At 38.8% G+C, this 23,863-nt stretch overlaps 1 protein-coding gene across 2 annotated transcripts in view; it reads right to left on the minus strand.

The window, feature by feature from the left end:
- The window catches only part of PDE5A (phosphodiesterase 5A), a 50,403-nt gene that overhangs the window by 14,595 nt on the left and 11,945 nt on the right, over positions 1-23,863 (minus strand). Inside the window, exons 2-12 of one of the 2 annotated variants that reach the window (XM_066549497.1) lie at positions 22,741-23,323; positions 21,954-22,043; positions 15,632-15,703; positions 14,462-14,551; positions 13,134-13,271; positions 12,612-12,679; positions 10,406-10,514; positions 8,631-8,715; positions 5,671-5,846; positions 4,216-4,266; positions 924-1,070 (exon numbers count right to left, since the gene is read on the minus strand). In XM_066549497.1, coding sequence (XP_066405594.1) covers positions 924-1,070; positions 4,216-4,266; positions 5,671-5,846; positions 8,631-8,715; positions 10,406-10,514; positions 12,612-12,679; positions 13,134-13,271; positions 14,462-14,551; positions 15,632-15,703; positions 21,954-22,043; positions 22,741-23,323 — 1,609 coding nt within the window. Of the gene's footprint in view, positions 1-923; positions 1,071-4,206; positions 4,267-5,670; positions 5,847-8,630; positions 8,716-10,405; positions 10,515-12,611; positions 12,680-13,133; positions 13,272-14,461; positions 14,552-15,631; positions 15,704-21,953; positions 22,044-22,740; positions 23,324-23,863 lie in introns of both variants that reach the window. The other variant, XM_066549496.1, reaches the window with a different exon arrangement.

Consider the following 23,863-nt stretch of genomic DNA (forward strand, 5'->3'; position numbering starts at 1 on the left):
ATATATACACACACACACACACATATACACACACTTTCTTCCTACCTGTTTTTTTGTCAGGAAGTGACAGTATGAAGGTCAGGTAGTACTTTGATATTGGGACCTATTCCTTAAGGTTGTTCACCTTAGTACAGAGGTGAAGCTAAGTACTAGGATGTTCAAGGGATCAGATTAGATAATACAGCACTTTTGGCCCTTGGACACTACTTATCTAAATTGGTCTATAAACTGCTGATCTAGACAATAAATATATGCTTTCTTTAACTAATGTTAAAGAAATGCTGTAGGGCCTATGAAGCCCTACAAATTGATCTTGCATTTTGATATAAATTTTGATGGGTTTGTTGAAAATGTTATAAAGCAAAAATAAGGTATTTAGAAATGAAGGTTTCTACAAATAGATGTTGTGTGCATGGAGTGGAAGAGGCTGAAGAGATTTTTCTGTTTTACTTGTCTTGATCACCTTAGAGAGATGTGTTGGTAAAAACCTTCAGTGAAATTCTCACAGCCCATCTATGTCATCATCTGCTTCAATCTTTACTATCTCCATATCCATGAAGTTCCTCCTAATCTCTAATCTATCATTTTGTAGGGAAAGACTAAGACAATTACTGCCTCATATGGACATAGTGAACAATGTTATTGTCCTCTTTGTAAGAGTTTTTCATTTCCTGAGGAGTTGCTATCCTCTCTCTCCTCAGAATTCTGTTTCCCAGTCCATTAATCATAGACTGTAAAACGATTTATCCTTCAGTAGAACCAATCTCAGGACAGACCCCAATTCTTCATATGTCTTCCTGGTTTGCTAATTACTCCTTAATACAGGTGTCCAATTCTATTTACAGTGAGATCATCTCACTACTCTGAATTCCTTATAATTAAGCTGTCTCTTTCTGTGGGGCAGTATTCGGCAGCAACCATACCTCGTGTTTCATTTGGAAATTTTGCACCAGGTTGAGGTCTGTGAACATTCGAATTGTGCACAGTGTTGTTTCAAAGTCTGACAGCTCAAAGTCACTGAAGTAGAAGTCAGTCAGGTTGAGAGTTTGTGCAGATGGCACTACAGCAGCCTGGAGAAGAATGAGAGAACACAGCTTAGCGCTAGGGCAGAGAGAGCAGAACAAATACCTGCTTTTTCAACAGACTAATTCAAAAGAGACACTCCATTTTACCTTCATGTGATACTGAAAACTGATGATTGCTTCTCATTTACTTCCCCACGCCTCTCTTGTTTAACATTACCTTGGATTTAACAAGCACTTTGCAATAGATCAGGAGAACAAGGGTAGAATTACCTGGTCAGTCTAGTTATCTACATCACCAGAGGCAAATTGTAACCAATAATATGGATGACATTGAGAGAAGGAGAAAATAAGGCAGTGGAGTTACATGTTTGTTTTCATGGATATGCAGAGAGCAAAATCCGTAACTCGTAACTGTTGGCATTTTTCTAAAAATGGTGAGGAAAGAGATGTCAGTAAAACAGATTTGCTAACAGAATCCATATTCAGCACGATGGGAGCCAGAACACGTCCACAGACAGAGCTTTCTCAGGGCTAGAAACCTGAAAAATTAGAGTTCATTTGTGATCAGTAATCTTTAAAACCCGTGGTCAGTGGTTTTGGTGCAGTTTGCATACAACCATAAATCTTCAATGTGAAATTTGAAACTACAAGGTACACAATACACCCACTATCCTGCATATTTTTAAATCTGAGTTTTTCATTGTCAGTAGTATCTCCATGTATTACATCCCACTTCTAGTTATAAAATACAGAGTATTTATATCTGTTGCCCCTCAAAATACCAGTGTTGAGGTTATGCTAAGTCTTATATTAACTCTCATACTACCAAAATAAATGCTACATCTTATACTATAGAACAAAATGTAGTATCATTTACTGCAGTAGAACAAAATGTGGGGTTCTCACTGCTACTGCTTTAGAGCTGTTTCACCTCAATATGAGTGTGGTCCAAAGAAAAGCAGGTAAATCTGAAATGGTGAAGGAAATGAACCTTTGTGTTTATCTTCCTCTTTGTAATTCTGGGGGAAATCATTTCTCCAGTGTGGGCAGCTGTGTCCCAGAAGGCTGAGGAACTGAAAAGGAAGCATTTGTCATAATCTACAACATTAGTACATGTAACATGCAAATCGATGGAATTATGGCTGCCAGCTTCTGTTCCATATCAGTTTGCTGTCCTCTCCCTTGTGTGTCAGAATCAGGAAGTCACAGAAGATTATGAAAAAGAATATTGACACAGGGAAAAAATGCACTCTTGTTACACATTTCTTCTGCCACTAATTTTATGTCCCTGTTTGGATTCATGTGGGATTTCAGCTGTGAGCACATGAAAGGCCTGCATGTTCAGTGGTAAATAATGCAACTGTTCAGCGAATCTACTGACATAATTTTGACAAACTGCAACTGCAGCTGGGGTTTCACAAGGAAAGGGGCTGCAAGGACACAGAAGGAGCTCAAAAGAACACCTCACACCTCACTTCATTCATAATTTACCTTTCCCTTCCTTGATATCCTGCCTTTTACAACCACAACATTAAGTTTCATTTCAGCTGAAATATAAAAACCCTGCACTCTATAACAGTTTATGGTGTTGTTTAACCAGATTAGCCTATTTCCTTTTTCACTTAATGAAGCCACTAGAGCCTTATGCCTCCTGTTTTACAGTATGAAAGTTCATCAGCTATTTTAATTTCAATTTATTGAAATGGTTTCTCTAAATACATTGGCAGCAAAAAGAAGCCTATGGAAAATGTGGGACCACTGTGTGGCAACTACAAAGAGTTTTGCTTTGTTTCATCTGCTTTGGATGATAAAACACAGGTTGTATACAGTACCCAGGCTCAAAGGAGGTGACTGATACAATAGGACAGTTCAGCAGTATTTGGAAATTATGACTAAAGTAAAAAAAATTGACTGCAGCCTACTCAATAAGGCAGATAATTAATAGAGTAGAATAGTGCCAGTTGGAAGAGCCCTGCAACCATCTTCTAGTCCAACTGCCTGATAAGTATATATTTTCAGATTATTTAGAAGCAAAAGGTATATTCAGAAAAAAATTCACATTATTTTGGCCATCTTCATATGACAATATGAGAGCAAAAAATAAAAACTAAACCAAAAATTTTATGAATGCAAATAAAAGGCCTGTGCTTGCGCTCTGGAATCACCTTAGAAGCAGTGGCTGACACAGGCCAGGACCGTGCTTGGAAGCTGTGGACAATTCAGCCATGCCAGTGGACACTGGCCCAGTTCTTTGCTGTGGTTCTGTTTCATTGAGCAGTAACAGTGGAATCACAAAGATTTCATCACAAGTCCTGAGGAGAAACCTTAGGAGAGGAGTTGCACTCTGGTCTTGTCATGGCCCTTTATTGATGAGCAGCAGTGTGGTAGGACTGAGGTTCAAAAACCCATGTGACACCATTCTAGAAATATCCTTATTCCCACACCTCGTTGTGTCACTTGGCCAGACCATCCCATGCTACCCAGCTCATGGTCCCCTATGCCTGCCTTCCTCTCCATCCCTCCTGTTTGTTTTTGTGCAGCAGGGGTGATTTTATTTCCCTGGAATAGCTGCTGAAGGCTTGGAGAACCTAAGCACATGCTGTGCTTTGAAAAGCACTTGAAATCCTAGCTGTAGTTATTCCTTAGGCAGTGGCTCCTAAACACAGAATTAAACATGAGCAGACAGGACACTGCACAGAAAAGCAACTAGAAAAAAATTTAAAATCCTTGCATTAAAAATTCAATACAGAGTTTATATGTAAGGCCATAAAGCTGCAGCCATACTTGGGATATTTGAAAGGGACAAAAGCTGTAAGATATACAGCGTTCAGACTTAGCTGCAGAAGGAAGAGTTCTCAACATTTTGCTTCTGGAATACTTCATCATGATGAGTTTGATACTGACACTGCACCAGTGACTGTCTCAAACTCCTGAGGAAAATCAGTTAGCACAGGTCTGGGTCTCACAGTGCTCTGGCCAGCTTTTGTCTCTCACTGTAGACATTATAATATTTCCCTTTTATGTGATTCAGCTCAGGAACCCATCAGTATGGGCTTCACTGTCGTTTTTATTTCTGGCACATATGCTTCTGCCCCTTTAGGGTTGACATCTGTGTACAGGACTTCTCTTGGTTGTTCTACTAAAGCAATGTTTCTAAAGTAATAGTAAAAAATGCAATTACCACTGTTACCTGCAGCTCCCTCGTTTCCTCCTCAGCAGCAGAAGCATGGTATGAGAGAACCTACAGGAAGAAAAAGCAGTCCTTAGTACAAAGAAAAAAGCCATATGATAACAAGGTACTTTTCCTAGAGCAGACTTTCCAGCATTCCACTGCATTTGCTGATGAAATTTTCTGTCCATGCAGGGCCCGAGCAAGTTTTAGGGGAGCTCTCTGAATGCATATGCGGAGATATCTGCATCTTTTACAAATCTCCCACAGCACAGAATCTTCTTGAGATAATTAGGCCAAGAAAACATAAATAGCTTTTATGAAAGAGCAAAGAACTCTGATTTTCTCTTTGAAAAGTTTTCACGGCCCACTTTCAAAGGCAAATAATGCATGAACCAGCTCTTATTATGAGCCTGACATTATAGCCATAGTAATTCTTTTAAGAGTTTATTCAGACATGAAAGAAAGTTTTACACTAACTGAAATTTGGCACAAAAGTCTGAAAGACAATACATTCATTTTAAATTAAAAAAATAAGCTCAGATTTTTAACTATTGAGAACATACGACATGAAAATGTTACAGAGTTTTATTTTTTTGTAAAGAACCCATTTAATACACTAACCTATAATCTGGCTGGAACTTCCTATAGCATCTATGAAGTGCTATAGTTGGAGAGAGAATTGCTAATTTGCCCTATAAGCAAATGATTTGGACAATAGTTTTACCAGCTTTTTATTTAACATGACCTAATACAGGTTTATTTGAGAATGTAATGTTTCTTTTAGAGGCCACAGGGCACATAATCCCATTTTAGGAGCTCTGCAAAACACTCTGTTTACATAATGGATGTTAGGAGATCCAAAGTCTGCACGTTTTTCACTTTCAGCTTCAAGTTATCACCCTATAACTTGAGTAATTCAGTTTCTCAGACTAAAGCCCTCTTCAGCTGTGAAGCTTAACAGGAACCAATTTAAAGGCTGCGACCAGATGATATTCATCTTGATATGGTTTGATGGAGTCTGAGGAAATTGCTGAGAACCTACAATAATGCTGCAGTTAACTCCTCACACTGGTTTGTCTGAAGGACTGAGCCAAAATCATCACCAAAACGCTCAGACAAGAAGAGGAAACGCCTTCCTCTGTGCCAAAGCATTTCTCCCTCCCTACGCAGCAGAATGCACCCACTGTGCTGCCAGCATGCAGCCTCGTGGAGAGGAAGAGATGCCTCCAGCTCCCCACTCAATCTCAGGAGTAAAGTTAGGACACAATACCAAATCAAGGGTCTGCTGGCAGAGTCAGAAACAAGCAGAAAATTCCTGAGCAACTCAACGGTCCAAATGCTGCTCTCCTGAGGGATAACAACCTCTGTTGAGTGTCCCTGTGAGTAGCTGCACTTACATGCAGAACAGAGATGGTCTGGGGAACATTAGGATCTGTTTGGGGCTAGTTAACAACCACCTAGATTTGGGCTCACCTCTAGTGTCACCATCTGTTTGGCCATGGCTCTTTCTACAGCCTCGTACATCTGTGTGTTCTGGATCCCCAGGCCACAAAAGATGACAAATGCTTCCAGGAACTCCTCATCATTTCTGTTGAAAGCCTTGATTTTTCCTGAGTTTTCTTCCATCTTATTCACGAGCTGGCAGACTCCTATGTCAGGACACAGAAACGAAAGGAAGTGATACAGAGAACATATCACCATCAAAAATTAAGTTTAGGAAAGATAAGCCTACAGTATAACCACCAACATAAATAAGTGACACATAGGAATGTTGTAGGATTTCCCTTTTTTTCCCCCCCAAAGGGCAGTTTCAATGTATTATAAAATAAATGTTAAAATTTTATATATACATAATAAATTCAAAAGTACTTATTAGGATTTGTGAACCAAAAATGTAGGGCTTTAGAGGTTTGATTGCCCTGTGAAATTCTAGGGTTGTTTTCATCCTAACTTTTATTATTAATACTATTCTAGATTGATATAATCCCTAAAGACAATTTGTCCTTTGGAGGCTAATTAAATTTTTGCAACCATGCCAAAAGAACATTTATCAAAGTCAGAACAGTGGTAGACAGAGTTTTCACTTCCTCATTCGAGCCAATACTAGGCTTTTTTTCAAGTAAATGAGCTAAACAGGGAATACCCAATATGAGGTTCAAAGCTGAAGTACACTCGGCCTTTTTTTGAGGATGTGGTTGAATTAGAGCCTCTTGCAAACACTACTGAACTCCTTGAGAAACATCTGACTGAATTCAGCTTAGGTTCAAATGTGCTGATATTTACATTTGTTAATTTTGTGTTAGGAATTTCTGGGCCTTTCTGCACACATGTCATTGAAGAAGTCTGACAGGTAACTTGTACCACACCTTGCTGCAGTTTAAATCCCTGACACCACGGTGAGCAGGGGGAAATTCAGAAATACACCTGCCCTTAGTTTTACCTGCTAAAATCAGAATATTAATTAAAGCAGCTGAATTACAGGAATATATTTTCTTTGGCAATGAGTACTGTCTTAACAGAGTCCAAATGTTTTCTCACTGCCCTGAGCAAAAAAGTTGCATTTTCCTGGCCAAGTACCAAGATAGCCCAGCTGCAAATGAAAAATTCTGAAAAAGTTACCACGTGTGCATCTTCCCTATTACAGCAGATAATAAAACTAAGGAAAAAAATGTAGCACACACAAACTGTGGTTTTAGAAGAATGTTGGCCTCACAAGTTTTGATGTCTGGTGACAATACAACATTGTCCTGTTTCCAAATTGCATTTTGTTTGGGGAACTTTGTATCAGAGTCTCCTCTAAAGACACCAAGACCATTATAGCTGTAACCATTGAGTGTAATGGCAGGGATTGGGGTATCTGAATATGGCAAACAGAATTCTGAACCTTTATGGAATGAGATGGAAAGGAATGGATCATTGAATCACATAATCCCATTAGAAAAGAATTCATTCAAATAAGGAACAAGATTAACTTTCCCTGGGAAAAAAGAAGCTGATTTACAAAACTCTTCAGGAAAATCCCATGAAACTGACCTTCATATTTCTGTTTAGTACATCTTATGACATTATAATTTTTTCCATAGCAACTGTGATGTAATGAACACAAGATGAAGACAGTGAATATGCCACAAAAGTAAATCAATTCTTCAAAGACACAGTATTTGCACATAAATGTCTCTTTAAAAAATAGAGAACTGCAGTAAATTTACTGTGTATTACTTAAAACTCTTGAACCTCTTTCAAAAGCTTCCCCAAAGCACTGAGAGGTCCATTGATTACAAATGAAGGAACTCCAAAGTCTTTCATTGGGACAGAGTTATAAAATCACAGCAAGATTGTGTAAAGCTTTTACCACATACCTGAGAAATGTACAGGTCAGGAGAATAAAGTTCTTTTCATCTTTCTTGCTAGTAAGATTTGCTCGGGTTTCATGTGGACAGTTTTTCTTACCCCCATCCCACTTCCCAAATTCTGGTTTGGGGCATCCTAATCTTAAAAATAATTTTAAAAAGAAACCAGACTTATAGTAATAGTCATACATGCTATGTAGTATTGTAAAGGAACTTCTGGGTACTATCCCAAAGAAAACTTCTTGACCTTGCCCTATGAAATAATTGAACATGAGGCAGCTGTGAAACTATAAAATACTTGAAAGAAAATTTCCCAATGAGAATGACTCAGATTTGAAAAGCCCACCTAAATGGGTGGCCTGACTGAAACTTTCAATTTGAACTTCAATAGGAAATCTCAACAGAAAAATAGAAGCAGATACAAGTGTTTTATCAATAGCTCTCAGCATGGTGAAAAATCCCTAATTAAAGCTCTACAGTTCAGTCTTCATTTTGGTCTTCTAGGGATTGTTGGAATATTTAAAATAATAAAAGAACTCATGAAAGAAGCTAATAGCAAAAGAAATTGCAGAGAACTCAAAAGAGATTTCAGAGAACTCCATTAGATAAAGATGAGGTTTCTCGTATTGCCTCAGATGTTAAAAAACTAAATCTGTCTTCACAAAAAAGGGACATCATATTTATTCTATAAATTGGGCCATGCAGTTTTGCCATCATTCTCAAAGAAAATTATTATAAGATCATTAAAAAGTCACTCTCAGAACTCTTAATATTTACTTGCCAAATTTTTTAAAGCTGATGAAATTGGATCCGTTCTCCTATCTAAGAATCAGCACATGTTATTTTCTGTTTGTTTGTGGGGCTTACTGATGCCAGGAACAAAGGCTGACACTCATTTTCTACTCTTTAGCAGCTTGTTAGGTGAGCAATTTATATTCAAGGTTGCAGTAGACTTATTAGTTGAGAACATGATAATTAAGGATCTTCTCTCCTGGCTTGAGACTGCATGTTGCTGTGATTTTATCACGGAGCACATAAATTTATCTATGAAATGTACAGCATTATTTTTGTTAAGATACCTACCTATCACTTTATTCTTTTTCCCATTTTTTATTGGTGTACACAGCAAACTCTTTATGCTCCGACTTAGATTTTCTGCACTGTCATTCTGTTAAACAAACAGAAAAATACAGTTACAATTTTAAAAGCTGCTTTTCAGGTGGCTGAAGTGAAAAAGCTGTAGAGCTGGGCTCTACAACTACTCTTGGCTTACATCTTCCTTCAAAAAGCAACCAGGTGATCAATGAGTTTGCCCACAAACAGCAGGCAGAAAAACTACTACAGCTGGGTCAGCATTCTGCCCTCTTCCCAGGACTTTGCAGCATGTCCCACACTCCAACAAAAGGAGATTAACTTATTTGGGAAGTGGAAGGATAGAACAAAGAGATAACGCCTCCTTTTCAAACACCTGGGGAGAAAAGGCCACAGCCCTGCTCTGACTGCCCTGGGAATCATGTGGCGGTTGTTGAGAAATAGATTTGGTCTGACCTCCAATTGTGTGTGGCACCAAAAGAAATGGGCACATGCTAATATTTCTGATCAAAAGGTTATCCTTTTCTTATATTGTTGGTTTGTGCTCTGCTGCTGTGCAAGGACTACAGGGAGTATCTTGGCAGGATTTTCATGAGGCAAGCCTGCCTCATGAAATGTTCAATGTCCTCCAAAGAAAGAGGCAAGGCAAGGTTTCTAGGGCACTGGCAACACCTGGGATTTCCCTCATGTCAGGGTGCATCAGCTTTCAAAACATTTATCCTACTGCCCTGCTCCTGCAGGAGTGCAAGTGCAGTCTCTGTGTTGCTGAAAAACATTTCCAGATTCCTTCTAAAAGCACTGTTGCTTTCTTTTTATGGGTTTCTTTTACATACATAAGGTGAATTCCAGGAAAAAGAAAAGAATCAAAATAACTCTAACCCTACTGGACAGCCTGTTTCCAACAAACAGTTGTTTGGATGATTCTCAAGATATTATTTTTAAATGTCGTCAAAATCATCACCTCCTTATTAATCTATAATGTATAGCCATTGGATTCTGTCTGTACTTCCAGTCCTGCTGTTAAGACAGGGTTAGTCTGAGAACTCAATTCCTTTGTTGCTCAATTTGTCACAGAATCTCACTCCAGAACATCCAAGAAGCCTTGCGCAGGAAAAGAAAGGGAAACAACCCAGCTCCCCACCAGGAGCCTGCCCCTTCTTTCCACTTACTGGAACTATCACACTGAGCACTGTCTTTTCTGATCATTTTGTTGTGTATCTCAGAACAAATTTTGGTAAAAAGCCATCTGCTGGACCACAGTAGCTCCTCTCCCCTCTTGCCAACAGGCTTAAATGGTAAGAGCAGACGGATTTCTAATTTGTGCATTGAAAATATGGGAAGATACATAATTAAAAATTTGCTTTTTGCTGATGATGACCATGAAGGAAGCCTGACTGGAATCTGAGCCTTGCCAAGTGACCTTTCCTCCTCAATCTCCAGTATCCCTGCGCTCAGTCATCCACTGCATCACCAGCTCACACTTGAGGAAGTGTTAGGCAAAAGCTCCCAGAGAAAAGTGAAGTTGATCCACCTCAACTGCAGCAAAGAACTTGCATCTATAACATTTATCTTTGCCAGAACGAGAAGGGAAAGGAAAGGATAAAAAGGAAGGAACTTCTGAGAGCCTCCCAACACTCACTGTGTGTTTACACCATTTTAACTGGAGCCACCTTAACAGAAAACAAAGGAAAGCAAAAAAGGTTTAAAAGTTAAACAGAAAAACATTTTCCATTGCTGAATTTCAAGCTTAAGCTTATTTTGCTTACTGTCCATGGAAATCTTCTGTCTTTGCAGACATCTGGGATGTTGAGTGGCTCCATCGTATTCTTCACATACTGAGCATACATGTAATTGATTTTGTTTGTGTCATAGTCCCTGAAGGATACAACATTATTATTATTATTATTATGTGCTCTGCATACAAGTGAGTCATTTCATTAGGTTAAGCTGGTAATAGGAATATCTTTCCCATATGAGAGAAGGATATATAGATACCACCAATAGATATATAATGGAGTTGAGTTCAAATCCTGTATCCTAATCCAGCTGTCATCACAAAACTGCAGCATGGATTGGTGCATGCTTTCCACCATTTCTTTAATGTTCAACAACATTAACACTGAACATCAAACTGAAGAAATAAACAATTCCCTACAGTTTACACAGATGAAGGATAAAGAATGAACAGCTGTGTTTATATGGAAATAAACAGAACAATTTGAAAACAAACTGCATTCACAAATCTGGTACTCCTGAAAAACCAATGTTGGGTGAAATTCACATATTAGTTCAAGAGAGTGCAGCAGGTGTCACTTGTGAATTTTCTGCTGCTAAGTTAATTTCAAATTTGTTCTAAAAGTAAAGACAGTCACATGGAGGCTCTGTTACTGAAATAGAACTGTCTATTCCAAATCAGGACATAAAGCATCTTTACAGAATCAATCATCTCCTCTTTTTTAACGGCGATTTATTTAAGGTGTTTTAATTCTCCTCTACCCTTTGCCTGCCTTGGAGGAGGACATATACCTTATTTATAAACCTATTCCCATCAAGCTCCTGTAGTTTCCCTCCAACACTTGGCTTGATTTTCATTATTCTCCTGGTGTAAGGATGTTCTAGGGCTGGAGGTGAGGAATTATTCTTTTGTTATTTCACACATACAAGGTAATGCCCCACAGTTTTGAAAAACAGTCTGATTCGGGGCTTGATTCTGTGTCCTTGATTGCATAACAAGCCTGAAATGTTATATTATGTAAAGTAATACTTCCCATCTAATCCATGTCATTATATTTCTGCTCTTGCCTGAAATTGTGCCCTTCAAGCATAGCAGAAGTTGTAACTGCAGTGCTTGACTCACAGTGCAAACCTAGGCATTTAATTGTGCTGTCTCATGAACAGGAGTCTGATAGGCAGCTAAGGCTCCAAGATTCCTCTTCCCTATCAGGTATGAGAAATTAGTTCCTGGCAGCCCATGCAAGCAATAAATAACCTTTTAAGTCCATTAACAAGTCACCATAAAAGGGATAATGAGGAAGAAGGCTCCATTCTTATAAACAAGAAGAGGACTAAAGAGGAATTTTCTTTTTCACCTATGATCTTAGCAGGCTGTTGTACCACTGTACTTTCTGGTTGAACACCGGCTAAAAGTAGCTCAACAGCTTTTAGTTGCTCAAGTCACACACTTTGGACATCATTCTCTAACATAGGGAATTAAACTTAATGTGATAAATATTTACTGCAAAACAACATCAAAGGGGCTCTAATCTGTTTCCTCCCTGCACAAAATAGCTGTAGTAGAGTATTTTATATACAACTGTCTCTCTTTCTGACAGTATTTGAAACAACTGTTTTTGATGACAGAGACAGTAATTTTCCAACTTCAATAGAGAGGTTCAGGCTAACTTTGGGAATGATTTTATCTGGGTATTTTAATTCAGCTCTTTATCTCTTTTTTTTCATCCCAGTTGAACTCCTTAGTGGTTTCCCAAAGATGAGCAAGAGTTAGAACTTTAGGACTCCAGTCTTGATTTAGTCAGACATGTTCTTTGAGCAATCTTCCTTATCTATGAGTTGAGGAAAACTATTAAAATAATTGATTAAAAGCATTATTTTGGTTATTATCTACTAATTTGCATATGTCTCCTTTGCAACACAGTTGTCCACACAGATTTCTTTGGAATCAGTTTTAGGGCAGCTCCTCTGTGCATTTCCATAGCTCAGCCTTGAAATACAAATATGTTCTTAGACTGTCAAAGTGAATTGATCAGGCCCTACTCTTGCTCTGCTCAGTGGGACCTTTTTAAGCAAGAGAGTTTGTCTATGCCCACTTCAGGGGAAAAGCTGCTCGAAAAAAATAGCAGTAATACATGGGATCCAGCAGAAATAAGTCTGTTATTATGAAAAGAATACTAAAAGCATAAGTTTCTTCAGAATTCTCCTAGGATGAACAAAAGTCAGAATTAATTGGTTTACCTCTTCAAATTTTCAGCTGAATCCTCTAATTCCTCAGATTCCATGTGAAAGACACTAGAAAACGTATCCTGGAATATCAAGAGGATGCTTGAATACACAGGTGTATAAGGTTGTCATTATTTAGAACAGTATTAATCATTAAAACCTTTTTGCAGTTATCAAGGCCTATTCTGTACTACAGACAAATGTAAAATTCAGCTTCATTCCACATCTGTCATCTAGCATACTGGATCCTACCATAAAAGTATCTTTTAATACAACTTGAAGTATCATTGAAGTGTCTTGAATGTCTACTCATGACCCAGAGAAGATTTACAAGCTGTGCCAAATTGATATGGCAGAACAGAAATTCTGTAATTACACAAAGGCCAGAACCTCTCAGATCAACACCCAACCTGAGCAGATGCCATGAAAGAAAAGATAGAAAAGGAAATGGCAAGGGAACATATGAGACTGAAGGGAAGCCAAGCCCACTCCCAGGGAATAAACACTTCTGCCTTCAGACAGAATAAACATACTCACTGGACAATCTTCATCCACTATGAAGATGGTACACCTCTGCACCTGCATGAAGGATATTATAGTGGCTGCTATCTTCTTCAGGATCACCTCCAAAGACTGCTGCTCTTCAAAAATCAGGCTGGCAAGGTCAAGAAGCACCTGAAGAAGAGGTCATTTGTGAGGGTTTGACTAATTATGATTCATGCAATAATTATTGCTGCTGATGTCTTTGAGTCTTCTCCTCTCCCCTGAATCAGGGAAGCCAATGTTTATGTCTGTGACCAGAAGTAAGTTTTGGCTCTCAGAGATTTCAAGGTAACAGTGGCTGTTAGCCAGTTTGACATTTTTTATGGAAGAATTAAATAGCACTATAAGCTGTCTGATGTTTTCATTCAGAGAAGCAGAAGAGATTTAGGCACTAATAGGTCAAATGAAACCTGTGAAATCCAGACAGAGTTACTTGCTCTTAGGAAACCTATTTTCCTCTGGCTTATGTGTGCATTTTGAAACCACTGATTTTTTTAAGACTTCTGAACGCAGTTGTTCTTGGCTGTAATTCTAACAGATCCTAATTAACTTATTTGGTGAAAACATCATTTAGATACAGTCTGCTGTTTTTCAAAGCTGCTGTTGAAAGATTTAGCTGCTTATATATGCTCATATTTTTTTTTCCTCACAAGAAACATGAAAGCATTTAAGAAACTGTCCAAATTTGTACCAATTCACAGACACTGATAGCTGGAAACTCAGACCTACTAGGAAAGTTTTAAAAGAACTGCTGTCTAGTCTTTTCTCTGAAACATTATCACATGATACAGGGAAAGCATATTCACCCATAAAGGCCATGGCATTAACAACCCATCAAAACCAAGTTGGCAGCAAAGTAAAGCTATAGCAATCAGAAGGAAATTCAGTTTTCCATTTGATCATTACTGAAAATAGTTAGTGACTGTTACACTAAAGGAAGAGTCTGTATGCCCTCTGCTATTCCACAGGGATATTCCTGCCTGGAATTTCTGGAGTCTGACACCTCTGGTTGTTTAATACATACGGTGAACCACAGGATAACTGCAGGCAATATCAAGTATATTAACATGGAATGAATTTTCTGACATCTGGCTCTACCTGCTTCCCCTAGGCAGGCCATTTCTCACAGCCCAGGCTGGAATGCACCCAGCCTGTTCCCAGTGCAGCCCAGGAGAGCTTTATCAGAGCCACCCAGCATTCAGTCATTCAGGGATTAAAAGCAGCCAAGGAATAGCTACCACATCACACACAGGAAGAGGAGGTGCTGATTACTTGCAAACCCTCCTGATTTCTGTATCCCTGGACAAACCTGTTGGCCGTACCTGATTGCGCCTGTTCTCGAGCAGAGACGTCTCATACAACTGAGCGTTGTGAAGAACAATCCCACAAAATGCCAAATACGCCGCAAAATCCTGGAGACAAATGAACATCCACATCTCACAGAGATAATGTCCCACAGCATTTGAACTCTATTTAAAGATAAGCTACTGCAACGTTTTGTTTACACTCTGAAGTACTAATTGATATTTTTGTTGGTTTTGGCAACCATACGTTCAGGATCTGGGTTTTTTTCAGCTACTCATAATTTCTTATTTCCTCAAGAAACCCTTCTCCTTTTATTTAGCTAAAATCTGAAGATCATTATCTTGGTACAAGTAGGGTTCATCTGAAAAGCAGCTTCAAGGAAAAAATAATTGTGCAGCGATGCATATTTTGCTAGAAAAACTGACCACAGACAACCAGCCTCTCTGAGGGAGTTCAGTCTCTTGTGAAGTGAAAATAAAGATTTTCTAAAATAGCAAACCCACAGGTTTTTCCTCATTCAGGATGGGATTAATTCTGATATCCTAAAAATACTCAGTGTACATTTTATTTTAAAGGGGAAGTTTTCGAAGAGAAAGGATGAATTCTGATTCTTTTATTGCTGATTGTTAAGTCAACTTCTACAGCCTGGGCTTTGCCCTGCCAATCTGAACATGAAGTCTGGAAATTTTTGGAAAGCAACACACTGGGAGAACTAGGAATCCATTCCATTGTCTGCTCTCCTGATTCTCTCATATATTCATAATTTATCTGAAGCTTTTCCTTCTCCTGCAAATGCTATACTGAGAAGTGACATGGTATTTAAAAGGGAATTGCTCCACAAATGTCATTGCTCAAATTGTGTTTCTTGGGCTTGCCAGGAGAGTTAGAACCAAGTAATTAAAAATTATGTCCATTGAAATCTATCAAAGTGTTTTACAATGCATTTCAGTAGAGTAAGCCTGTGTTTCACAAATACATGACATGGTGATCCAGAAATTAAATTATTTCACAGGCACATTTCTCATGGCCTCAAAGAAAGAAAAATATCTTCAGTATTTCCAGGAATGTTCATGTTCTCACAGGTGTTTAATTTTAAATAATTAAAAATTTCTGAGTAGCATGAAAATTAAAAATGTCTTTCCCCTTCCCCTATGAAAAGAGAAGAGACAAACATGCAGCTTTTATACCTTTTCATCCTGTTCAGTGAAAGTGCCGCCAATTCCAGATTTCTTGTTGATTGCTTGAGCCACACCAACAACCTAGTGTATTAAAAATGGAGAAATTAGCTAATTTTAGGGGTCTGTCACTGAATTCCATTTCCAGGCATAATTGTATAAGATAATAAAGGATGATTACAGGTATTCACTTGGTTGACTATTGAATCAAATTGTTAGATAGTAAATGTTTCTCTCTCATGCAGAAACATTTCCTAGATTACAGGATTTGAAGATCTTAGCCTTTCCGTAATATAATTCTGAGTTCTCATTCCTTTTGAGACAAAGTGTTATTAATCTGACAAAGTACAATGCAAAGCTTTTAGATATTTTCAGATTTTTAGCGTGATTACAACAACTGATAGAAAAAGCTGCAAAGAACTGCTTTTGTTTGAAGTGTAATTAGTGTAAAACCAATGCAAAACGCTAATGATTTTTTTTTAATCTTGCTTTTTTAGGATATACACTATCAAAGGAAAACTGTGTGGTGAGCATGCTTAAAAAGTTGAAGTTAACCATTCATGGTAAAGCTGTAACTGGTAAACTGATGGAAGACATGTGGTTTTATTTTTGTAATGGAAAAGAAGACAATTTACTATCTCTCAGTCCAGCATTCCCAAAATTCTGATGCTGTAAGTAAGGCCATTGTTCTTTAACATGAACCACTGCCAACTGTGGGCTCAAAAATGTCTGTCTGAAATAAAGTTCAGCTGTCAGCTCCATTCCATACAACCCCAATTTTCCCACAGTCAATCTCTTACTTCAGTGAGGAATATTTCTTATCCAGTGGTCTTCCTTTCTGTAATAACAGTGTACCACCAGCCTGTGTGCTCCTCTGGCAGACTTTGAATTAAAGTTATTATGCTTTTATGTTCACCTACATGAGCAGAGGTTAATGCTTAGACCTCTTCTTATGCAACTGTCTCTCCTGGGTGCTGATTTAATTTTTTTTTTCCAGTTTTGATCCAGCGTGAGCTAAGACAACTTTAGCAAGGCCAAAGGCTTTTCACCCAAAAGGTGAGTACTTTCATGTTGGTCGTTTAAATACATCCCCTCCATGAAAGGAAAGTCTGCAGTGCTTAAAAAAAAAGCTACAAGAAAACAGTAAAAGGACCATATTAATACAGAAAAAAAAAGACTATTTAGGCTCCTTTCATCAGCATTCCAGGTTTCAGACACATTAACAAAGGCAGGTGTTCTAAGAGCAATGGTCAGTTTTAGATCTTTGATAAGGTCTTTCAATAAGGAATTTTAACTGAAGGGGAAGGATGTAATGAGGAGAATAAACCTGCTAAAAATTCATGTTGACTTGATTAGGATGAAAATTTTGTGCATATGCAAACCTTCCTCTTTTTAGTTGCTGTTTCATGGCATTCTAAGCTTCCAGACAGCCGTGTTGTGCCCATTTCTTTTTCATACAAAATGAACAATTAAAACAACTTATACTGGCCCAAATTCTGGCTTCATTTATGTCAGTTAAAATTTCAGTGCACTTTTCAGAATTCCATAGAATATGGTGCAGAGACAGTAATGAGAAAAACTTCAGTGGGGCATTTTTTAGCCATTGGAGTCTTGCCTGCAACCAGGTAATTAGGAGAAGATGTAGGAAACTCGAGAGGATCTGCTCCTGTTATTAAAGTAATTATGTAATTAGGACAAAAGTCAATCATGTGGTAGCATTTGCAGCCATGGAGAACATATGTCTGCATTTTAGAGAACTTAAGCACAGTATGAAACCAATCCTCCTTTTTAAAACTCATTCTAAACAAATCACAAATAATAGGCCAAATCTGATCTCCAGCTGGGAGTTATGATTGCACCAGCAGAAAAACTGCATCAAAGGTGATCTAGTGCTCTAGGCTCAGCTAGACAGGGAACTAAAAAAAATCTTAAGATATTACTCTGGACTGAAGGAAACCAAGACTAAGAGAAAGACTGAAGTCATTAGGATCTGCTTATGCTTTAGCACCTGTGAGTTTACGGCCTAATCACTGAAGTAAGCAGTGTACTGTGGAGTGCTACAAGCTCCTTTTCCTGAGCTTTCCCTCCAGTTTGGACTAGACAGGTGGGGTTATAGAACACAGTCTGTCTAGAGGAGTCCTGTGTTAGCAACAAGAGCCTTTATCCAGGTTGGCTTTATTGAAAGAGCATAAGTGATGAGCAGAAGGAAATTCCCCTTGGATCAGAAACCCAGTATTTTGCTCTTTTCCATTCACATCCCATAACACTGACATAGACCACAAAGACAAAAAGCAATTTTGATGATGGAATTGTTCCCTTACTTTCTGTTCCAAAGAAGAACAAACCTCCCATCAATTGCTGATTCAATACCCACATGTGTTTTACCATCTGAACACAGCTTTCCTGATTCTGTTCTTGCTGGTTAACACAGGTGATCTTGCAGTGCTCTACTTGTTCTCTAACCTTTCTTTTCTAGCTGTGCTACTTTTCCAATTTAATAAATCCCGATCGACATTACAATGAGAGATTTCTTCTAACTATCAGAACTTCATTTCTACTGGTTTTTTGCAATACCCGAGTCCTGCCTTTAAAAGTTGAAGGCTACCTTGAGTGCCCAGTAGGTGACAACTGATGGCTTTAATGCTGATGGCTGTGCTCTGGATTTTCTAAGGATGGTTTCATGCTGCAATTTTCTGCACATTAAAATTACAGGCCTAACTCTGTGAAAGCTGTTCCAGCTCTAAAGGCAGCTGGTACCTTTTTCAGTAGGCTCTTACTTAAGATGACTTCTGATGTAATTAATATTGCTTCTTAAGGAGATATATTTTTTATTTACTTGGCTGGCATGTGAAGGAAAATCACATTAAAGCCAAAGAATGGTAACAGAAATGGGAAACCTGACATTTTTGATAAGAGAAGATACCCACTACAGAAGACAAAGTAGTGTTGACTTTACTTTGCTCTCCTGGTTTTGTAGAGGTTGGATTCAAGCTTATAAAATTATCCTGCAGTGACAGAACTGTATTTACAGACATTCATTTTTTATCAACAAAAATTTCACATCCCTTTTTATCGTTCATGCCAGCAGCAGCCCCCACGCTTTGCAGCAGTCCAGCTACTCTAATGTGTGTCTCAGCATAAGCTGAAAATCCATCCAAGAAGCAAATTACTGATCTCCATAATCCTGCAGCAACACTGCTGCTGGAACTGAGTTTGTTTCAAGTCAGCTTGGCTAGGCTTTGTCTATGCTGCAATGATTGGGATGTGCTATCTGAAGGGTTTTCTGAGGGAGAAAATAACTTAGCGGCTAAAAGTGACATACCCAGTCCCATTTTACACCATAAAAATTAACAGGGGATTTTCAAAGGCTGTTGCAAGTAGTAGGACCCCTGATTTTTCAGGAAAAGCTTCCCAAAAAAATCAGGGGTCCTACAGGAGGTAGGTACCAGTAAGCAACAAACTGAACCACTGAGTAAACACTGCCAGAAAAAACCCGACATTTCTCTAGACAATTACTAGGAAATGCAGTCTTACATGCTCACAACCTGAGAGAGATGTCTCAGTTAATTCAGCTAAAAGCTCCATATGAGAAAATCCTACAGATTTTAGTGGAATATAAACTGAGATTGCCTCTTCTGAAAATTACTACGCCCAGGTAAAAGAAAAAAAAAAAAAAAAGAAAAGCAGCAATAACAGAAAATTGCGTCACTCCTGGAGATGTTGCGTGGCAGTTGTGGTGGCTCTGTGCTTCAGAAGCCATCCATTCTCCAGGTATCCCAAACCTGCTGGAAAGCTCCACAAGTTGGTTTAAGCTGAGGAATGGAGTAAGATTCCCTATCCAATCTTGTCAAAATGACTGTTTGTTTACAAGTGTCTACAAAACTGTATCAAAGGTAAAGTCTTCTACTGCACTGCAATGTGTCTCATTGTTACTAATTCCTGGGTCCTTTGCATGAGCTCTTCTGTGAACCAAATTGTTTTCATTTATGGAATTTTTTACTAGCTGTTATTTTTAAATGAGACTTTGGTTTCTCACATGCCTCGTGGAAATATAGGCAAATGTGAAAAACATCTACTGGAAAAATCTCCGTACTTCATCAGGCCCAGAGGATTTGGTAATCAGTATGAGATTTTCCTCCTCTCAATTACTGACTCTTTTGTTTTAAAAAAATAGCACTAATACTAAACAAACAAACAGAAAGCCCCAGTTGCTCCTCTTTCTCAGTATTTATTTTAGGATGTCTTCCAGAATGATCTTTTAACTGTGACTGCTGACATCCTGGGCTAAGGCAGCATTCACAAGCCTCAATATTTCTAGAGGGGCTTTGGGAATTTTTCAATTTTATCTATTTATTATTTTAACAGGGAGGAACCAATGTTCTGGTTTTCTTGTTTGGGGGATTTTTAAACAGAAAACGCAGCAAGATGCAAATGGAAAATTAAGGACTGATTCACTGACTCTAGTGTCTCTCCAAAAACATGTCAGTCATTTGTTACAGTGAGAATGAGAAAAACCTTCTGGTAGAGGCTGTAGAACTCTGAAAAAAATTACTAACTGCCATCCTTTCCTGTGAGAAGCCTTACAGTTTAACACCTTCAAATTATTGCTTGTGAGTATAAGACTCCCCAAACTTCAGGTTGGCTGAACTTGTCAAAAAAAACAAATTCCCGCTTCATTTCCGCATGCTGATGCACTCAGGAGGAGGAAGCTGGCCCAAGACACGGCCCATTGCAGGTTTATTCAGCCCTTCAGTCATGGTGGACTGGACAAACAGACTGCAGCTCTCATTCCTTCCCCATCCACCACCAGCACCTGCTGAGAACTGAGCACTTGCACACTCCCCAGGCAGCAGGGCTTTGTAGCTTACTTCTGTACCCAGTTCTGTGGGGCATGCCATCTTTTTCCATTTGACAAAAAGAAAATGGCATGGCTCGGGTGAAATTGGAAGCCTTGCATCAGCCTGACATGGACCACTGATCCCTGACATTTCTTCACATGCCATCTGCTTTCTTCATCTCCTGGCCCACGGCCAGCAGTGACTGCTGCCAGGTGGAAAGGGGAAGACTTGTAAGCAGGAATGGGAGGAGGAAAGGATCAAGTGCTGTCCTTGGAAGAATGGAACAAAATAATTTAAGCTGAAATTTGCAGAATATGAAGAAAGGAAATACTGGCTGATCATCTGGGTTGGCTAGAATAAGATCCAATAAACAAGTAAATGGAGGAGTTTAATAAATTTATTTAATTAAAAAAAAAAGGTTCAGCGCAGTAGAAGTCAAGGTAACACTCTAAAAGAGGAGTGAAAGATGGAAGAGCAGAAAAAAGGTATGATGTCTTCAAATCAATCTTGCCAACATTTCTTTTTGGGAGCTTGAGCTTTCTGGAAGCAAACTATGAACATGCTGAAAAATAAATGAATTCCAGGAGAAAAAAATCTCCATTTCAAAGCTCTGACACACTGTGTGGAGAGCCTTATATTTTATGAGTATTCTAGAGCTGGTGATGTGGCTAAAGGCCACTACAGTCAGGATCAAAGAAAATCCAGCCAGACTTTACTTCCTCTCAAAGAGGGCATCTCCTGTTTTCCCCGTTCATTGGCTTTCATGGATTTTACTGAATTCACTCTTCAAATACTCAGGGCAAGGTGGTGTTGTTAGCCCAAAATAAGAGTTCTCCCTACTGCAATAGCATGAGACAGGATGGGAGAGCTCCCATGAGAAGCAGCATGGACAGGAAACATGGGCAAGAGTTCAGTGAGCAGATTCACATTGTTTCAAATTAGGAGTGATTTAAGTCATGACTTGAGGATGACTTTCCTGAATCACATTGACACTGTGTGTTTTTCAATGCCTGATGTCAGGCTCTTAGCTCATAAGTAATAAATTAGGAACCATGTTGAGTTAAGAGAGTGTAAAAATAATCAGGTTTTTAGAACATGATAAAAAACCCAGTTAGTGCCCTCTGAATTAAGCAATATAGATACCAGCTAAGCTGAAATACAGTAACTTAATCACAATTTGAGATAGACCAGTAAGTGTGCAGAGAACTTTAATGCTGACAGATACTGAGTACAGGAAGCAGGAGCAGCACTTCTGGAGTTAAATACATATATTCTACTGCTGTATTTGGGATTCAACTCTTCCTGACAGTTGCCTTTGGCTTACATTACTCAAGTAGATAAGATAAAATTACAGTCTAAACAAACATCAGCAGTCTTGCTAAAAAAAACCCAAAACACACTGGTTGGAAGATGATGACTGCCAGTTAATGAAAGTTTAGAGCATCAGCATGACTGGAAACAGTATTACATGAAGTGATCCCAAGATTGCAACTTACCTCTTCCCTGTGATTCTTGATTGGCATACAGAGAATGCTCTGAGTCTTATACCCTGTGATCTGGTCAACTTCTGCATTGAATCTTGGATCCTGATACAAGAAAAAAAAAAAGCAATTTTTAGATTACTAGCTTAAAGACCAGTTCTTTTTCTTCCTTGGTTTATAGATTAAGATAAGTTAAATATTTTATTTGACTGTTACCCAGGATAGCAAAGGTTTCATTCCCAGCCAATAATTATATAAAGGTGTTCCTATCAGTGTGATAACAACAGACAAGCGTTTGTGTGGAACATGAGGGCCACTAGATTACGACTGCTGCTATAAAGAACAAAAAACCCAAGTCCTAGGAGGAGCCTTCTTTTTGAGCATAGACCATCATTATAATAAATATGCTCATGGATTGACCATCCCTAGTTTACCTTCTATCATCAAGAAGAAATTACAGAAATAAACTAAAAGATCTGTGCCCACAGAGGAACACGGTTTCATAAACTTGGTTTGTAGTTTTGCTTTCATCAGAGATTGCTTGTTTCATTTATTCACCTCAGTATTGAACTCTCAATAATCACCTCAATAGAACTCTGATTTCTTTAGTCCTAGCTTCATGTCTCTGTGTGCACATACAATACATGCATTATAACCAAAACCAGTGTCAAGTGTGCATCTTGACCACTTTAAGTCAATACAGCACCAAATACAAGCACTAAAATGGCAATATTCCAGCAGCCGATAATGTGGCAGCTTCTACTTTTTCAAGAGTTGCTGAAGACCAATTTCCTTGGCTTACCTCATAGGCATTCTTGATGTTGAGAGGCTGCCCTATGGCTGCCACGTGACCCACAATGCCCTTGTTCCACTCCAGGCGAATGCAGTTGTTGGAAGCTTCTTCCAGGGTGGATCCTTCTGCCACATCAAAGAGCCTGCTCACGAGGAACTTCTCGTTGGAGCTGTCCTCACACACCAGGAACAGGGAGTAGCGATCGGCTGCGATCAGCTCGTGGATGTGTAGGAAGATCTTATGGCAAAGAGCTGTGACATCTAAGTGACTAGAAATATCTTTCACAAGTTCTAATAGTCTGGAGCACTGATCCCCTGCACTGGTCTCAATCCTTGGAGATTGCAGAGGCATCTGTTCCTTCTTGTCGGAGCCAGAGAGGAAGCTCACTGCTCCTACTGAGTCCTTGACAAAAATAGGCCTTAAGGGTCTGTCAAACTCAGAAGCCGAGATTTTCCTCGCTGGTGTCCCGGAGTTGGTGGTCTCGGCACAGGGAGGCTGGTGACAGGCACAGGCTTCGCTCTGGGACTTGCTTCCCTCCTTGCAGACTGGAATGGTGTGAACTCTCTCAGCAAACCATGCATTAACCATTTCTCTGTCAAACAAAACCAAAAATACAGCAAATTAGATGAATTGAAAATCCTCCAGCATATATTGAAAGCTAGCACTGTGAGAGGATAACTAAACCTTTTCACACAGAGGATACTGATGCACCTTTAGACTCTTCTATATCAATATTCTCCAATTTTATGCAGCACTTAGCCCAGATTAAGCAGTAACATTTTCTGCCCCGCAAAAAAGAAGCTATTTTTGCCTAGAGGAAATACCAGAATAGGGCAGAGAACGGCCACTTATGCTGTGGCTTTCAGAGCACAGATCAGAAATTTGCACATCATTTTGTGACTGAAATGTTCCAGTCTTTTCCCTTCCTAAGATTTGGATTTCATATATAAGATATATATGTATATATATTCATTTGAAGACAGAACTTTCTGGTTTTAACCTCTAACAAGAATTTCGAACTTTAATTCTCTCAGTCAATTACCTGCAGTCCTTCCTATTTTTCTGTTGCAATATACTGTTTTTAAAGTTAACTTCCCTGCCCTCCAAGTTAATAAAAAATACTGGTTGGACT

Source organism: Molothrus aeneus, chromosome 4 (genome assembly GCF_037042795.1).
Source record: "Molothrus aeneus isolate 106 chromosome 4, BPBGC_Maene_1.0, whole genome shotgun sequence".
NCBI lineage: Eukaryota > Metazoa > Chordata > Aves > Passeriformes > Icteridae > Molothrus > Molothrus aeneus.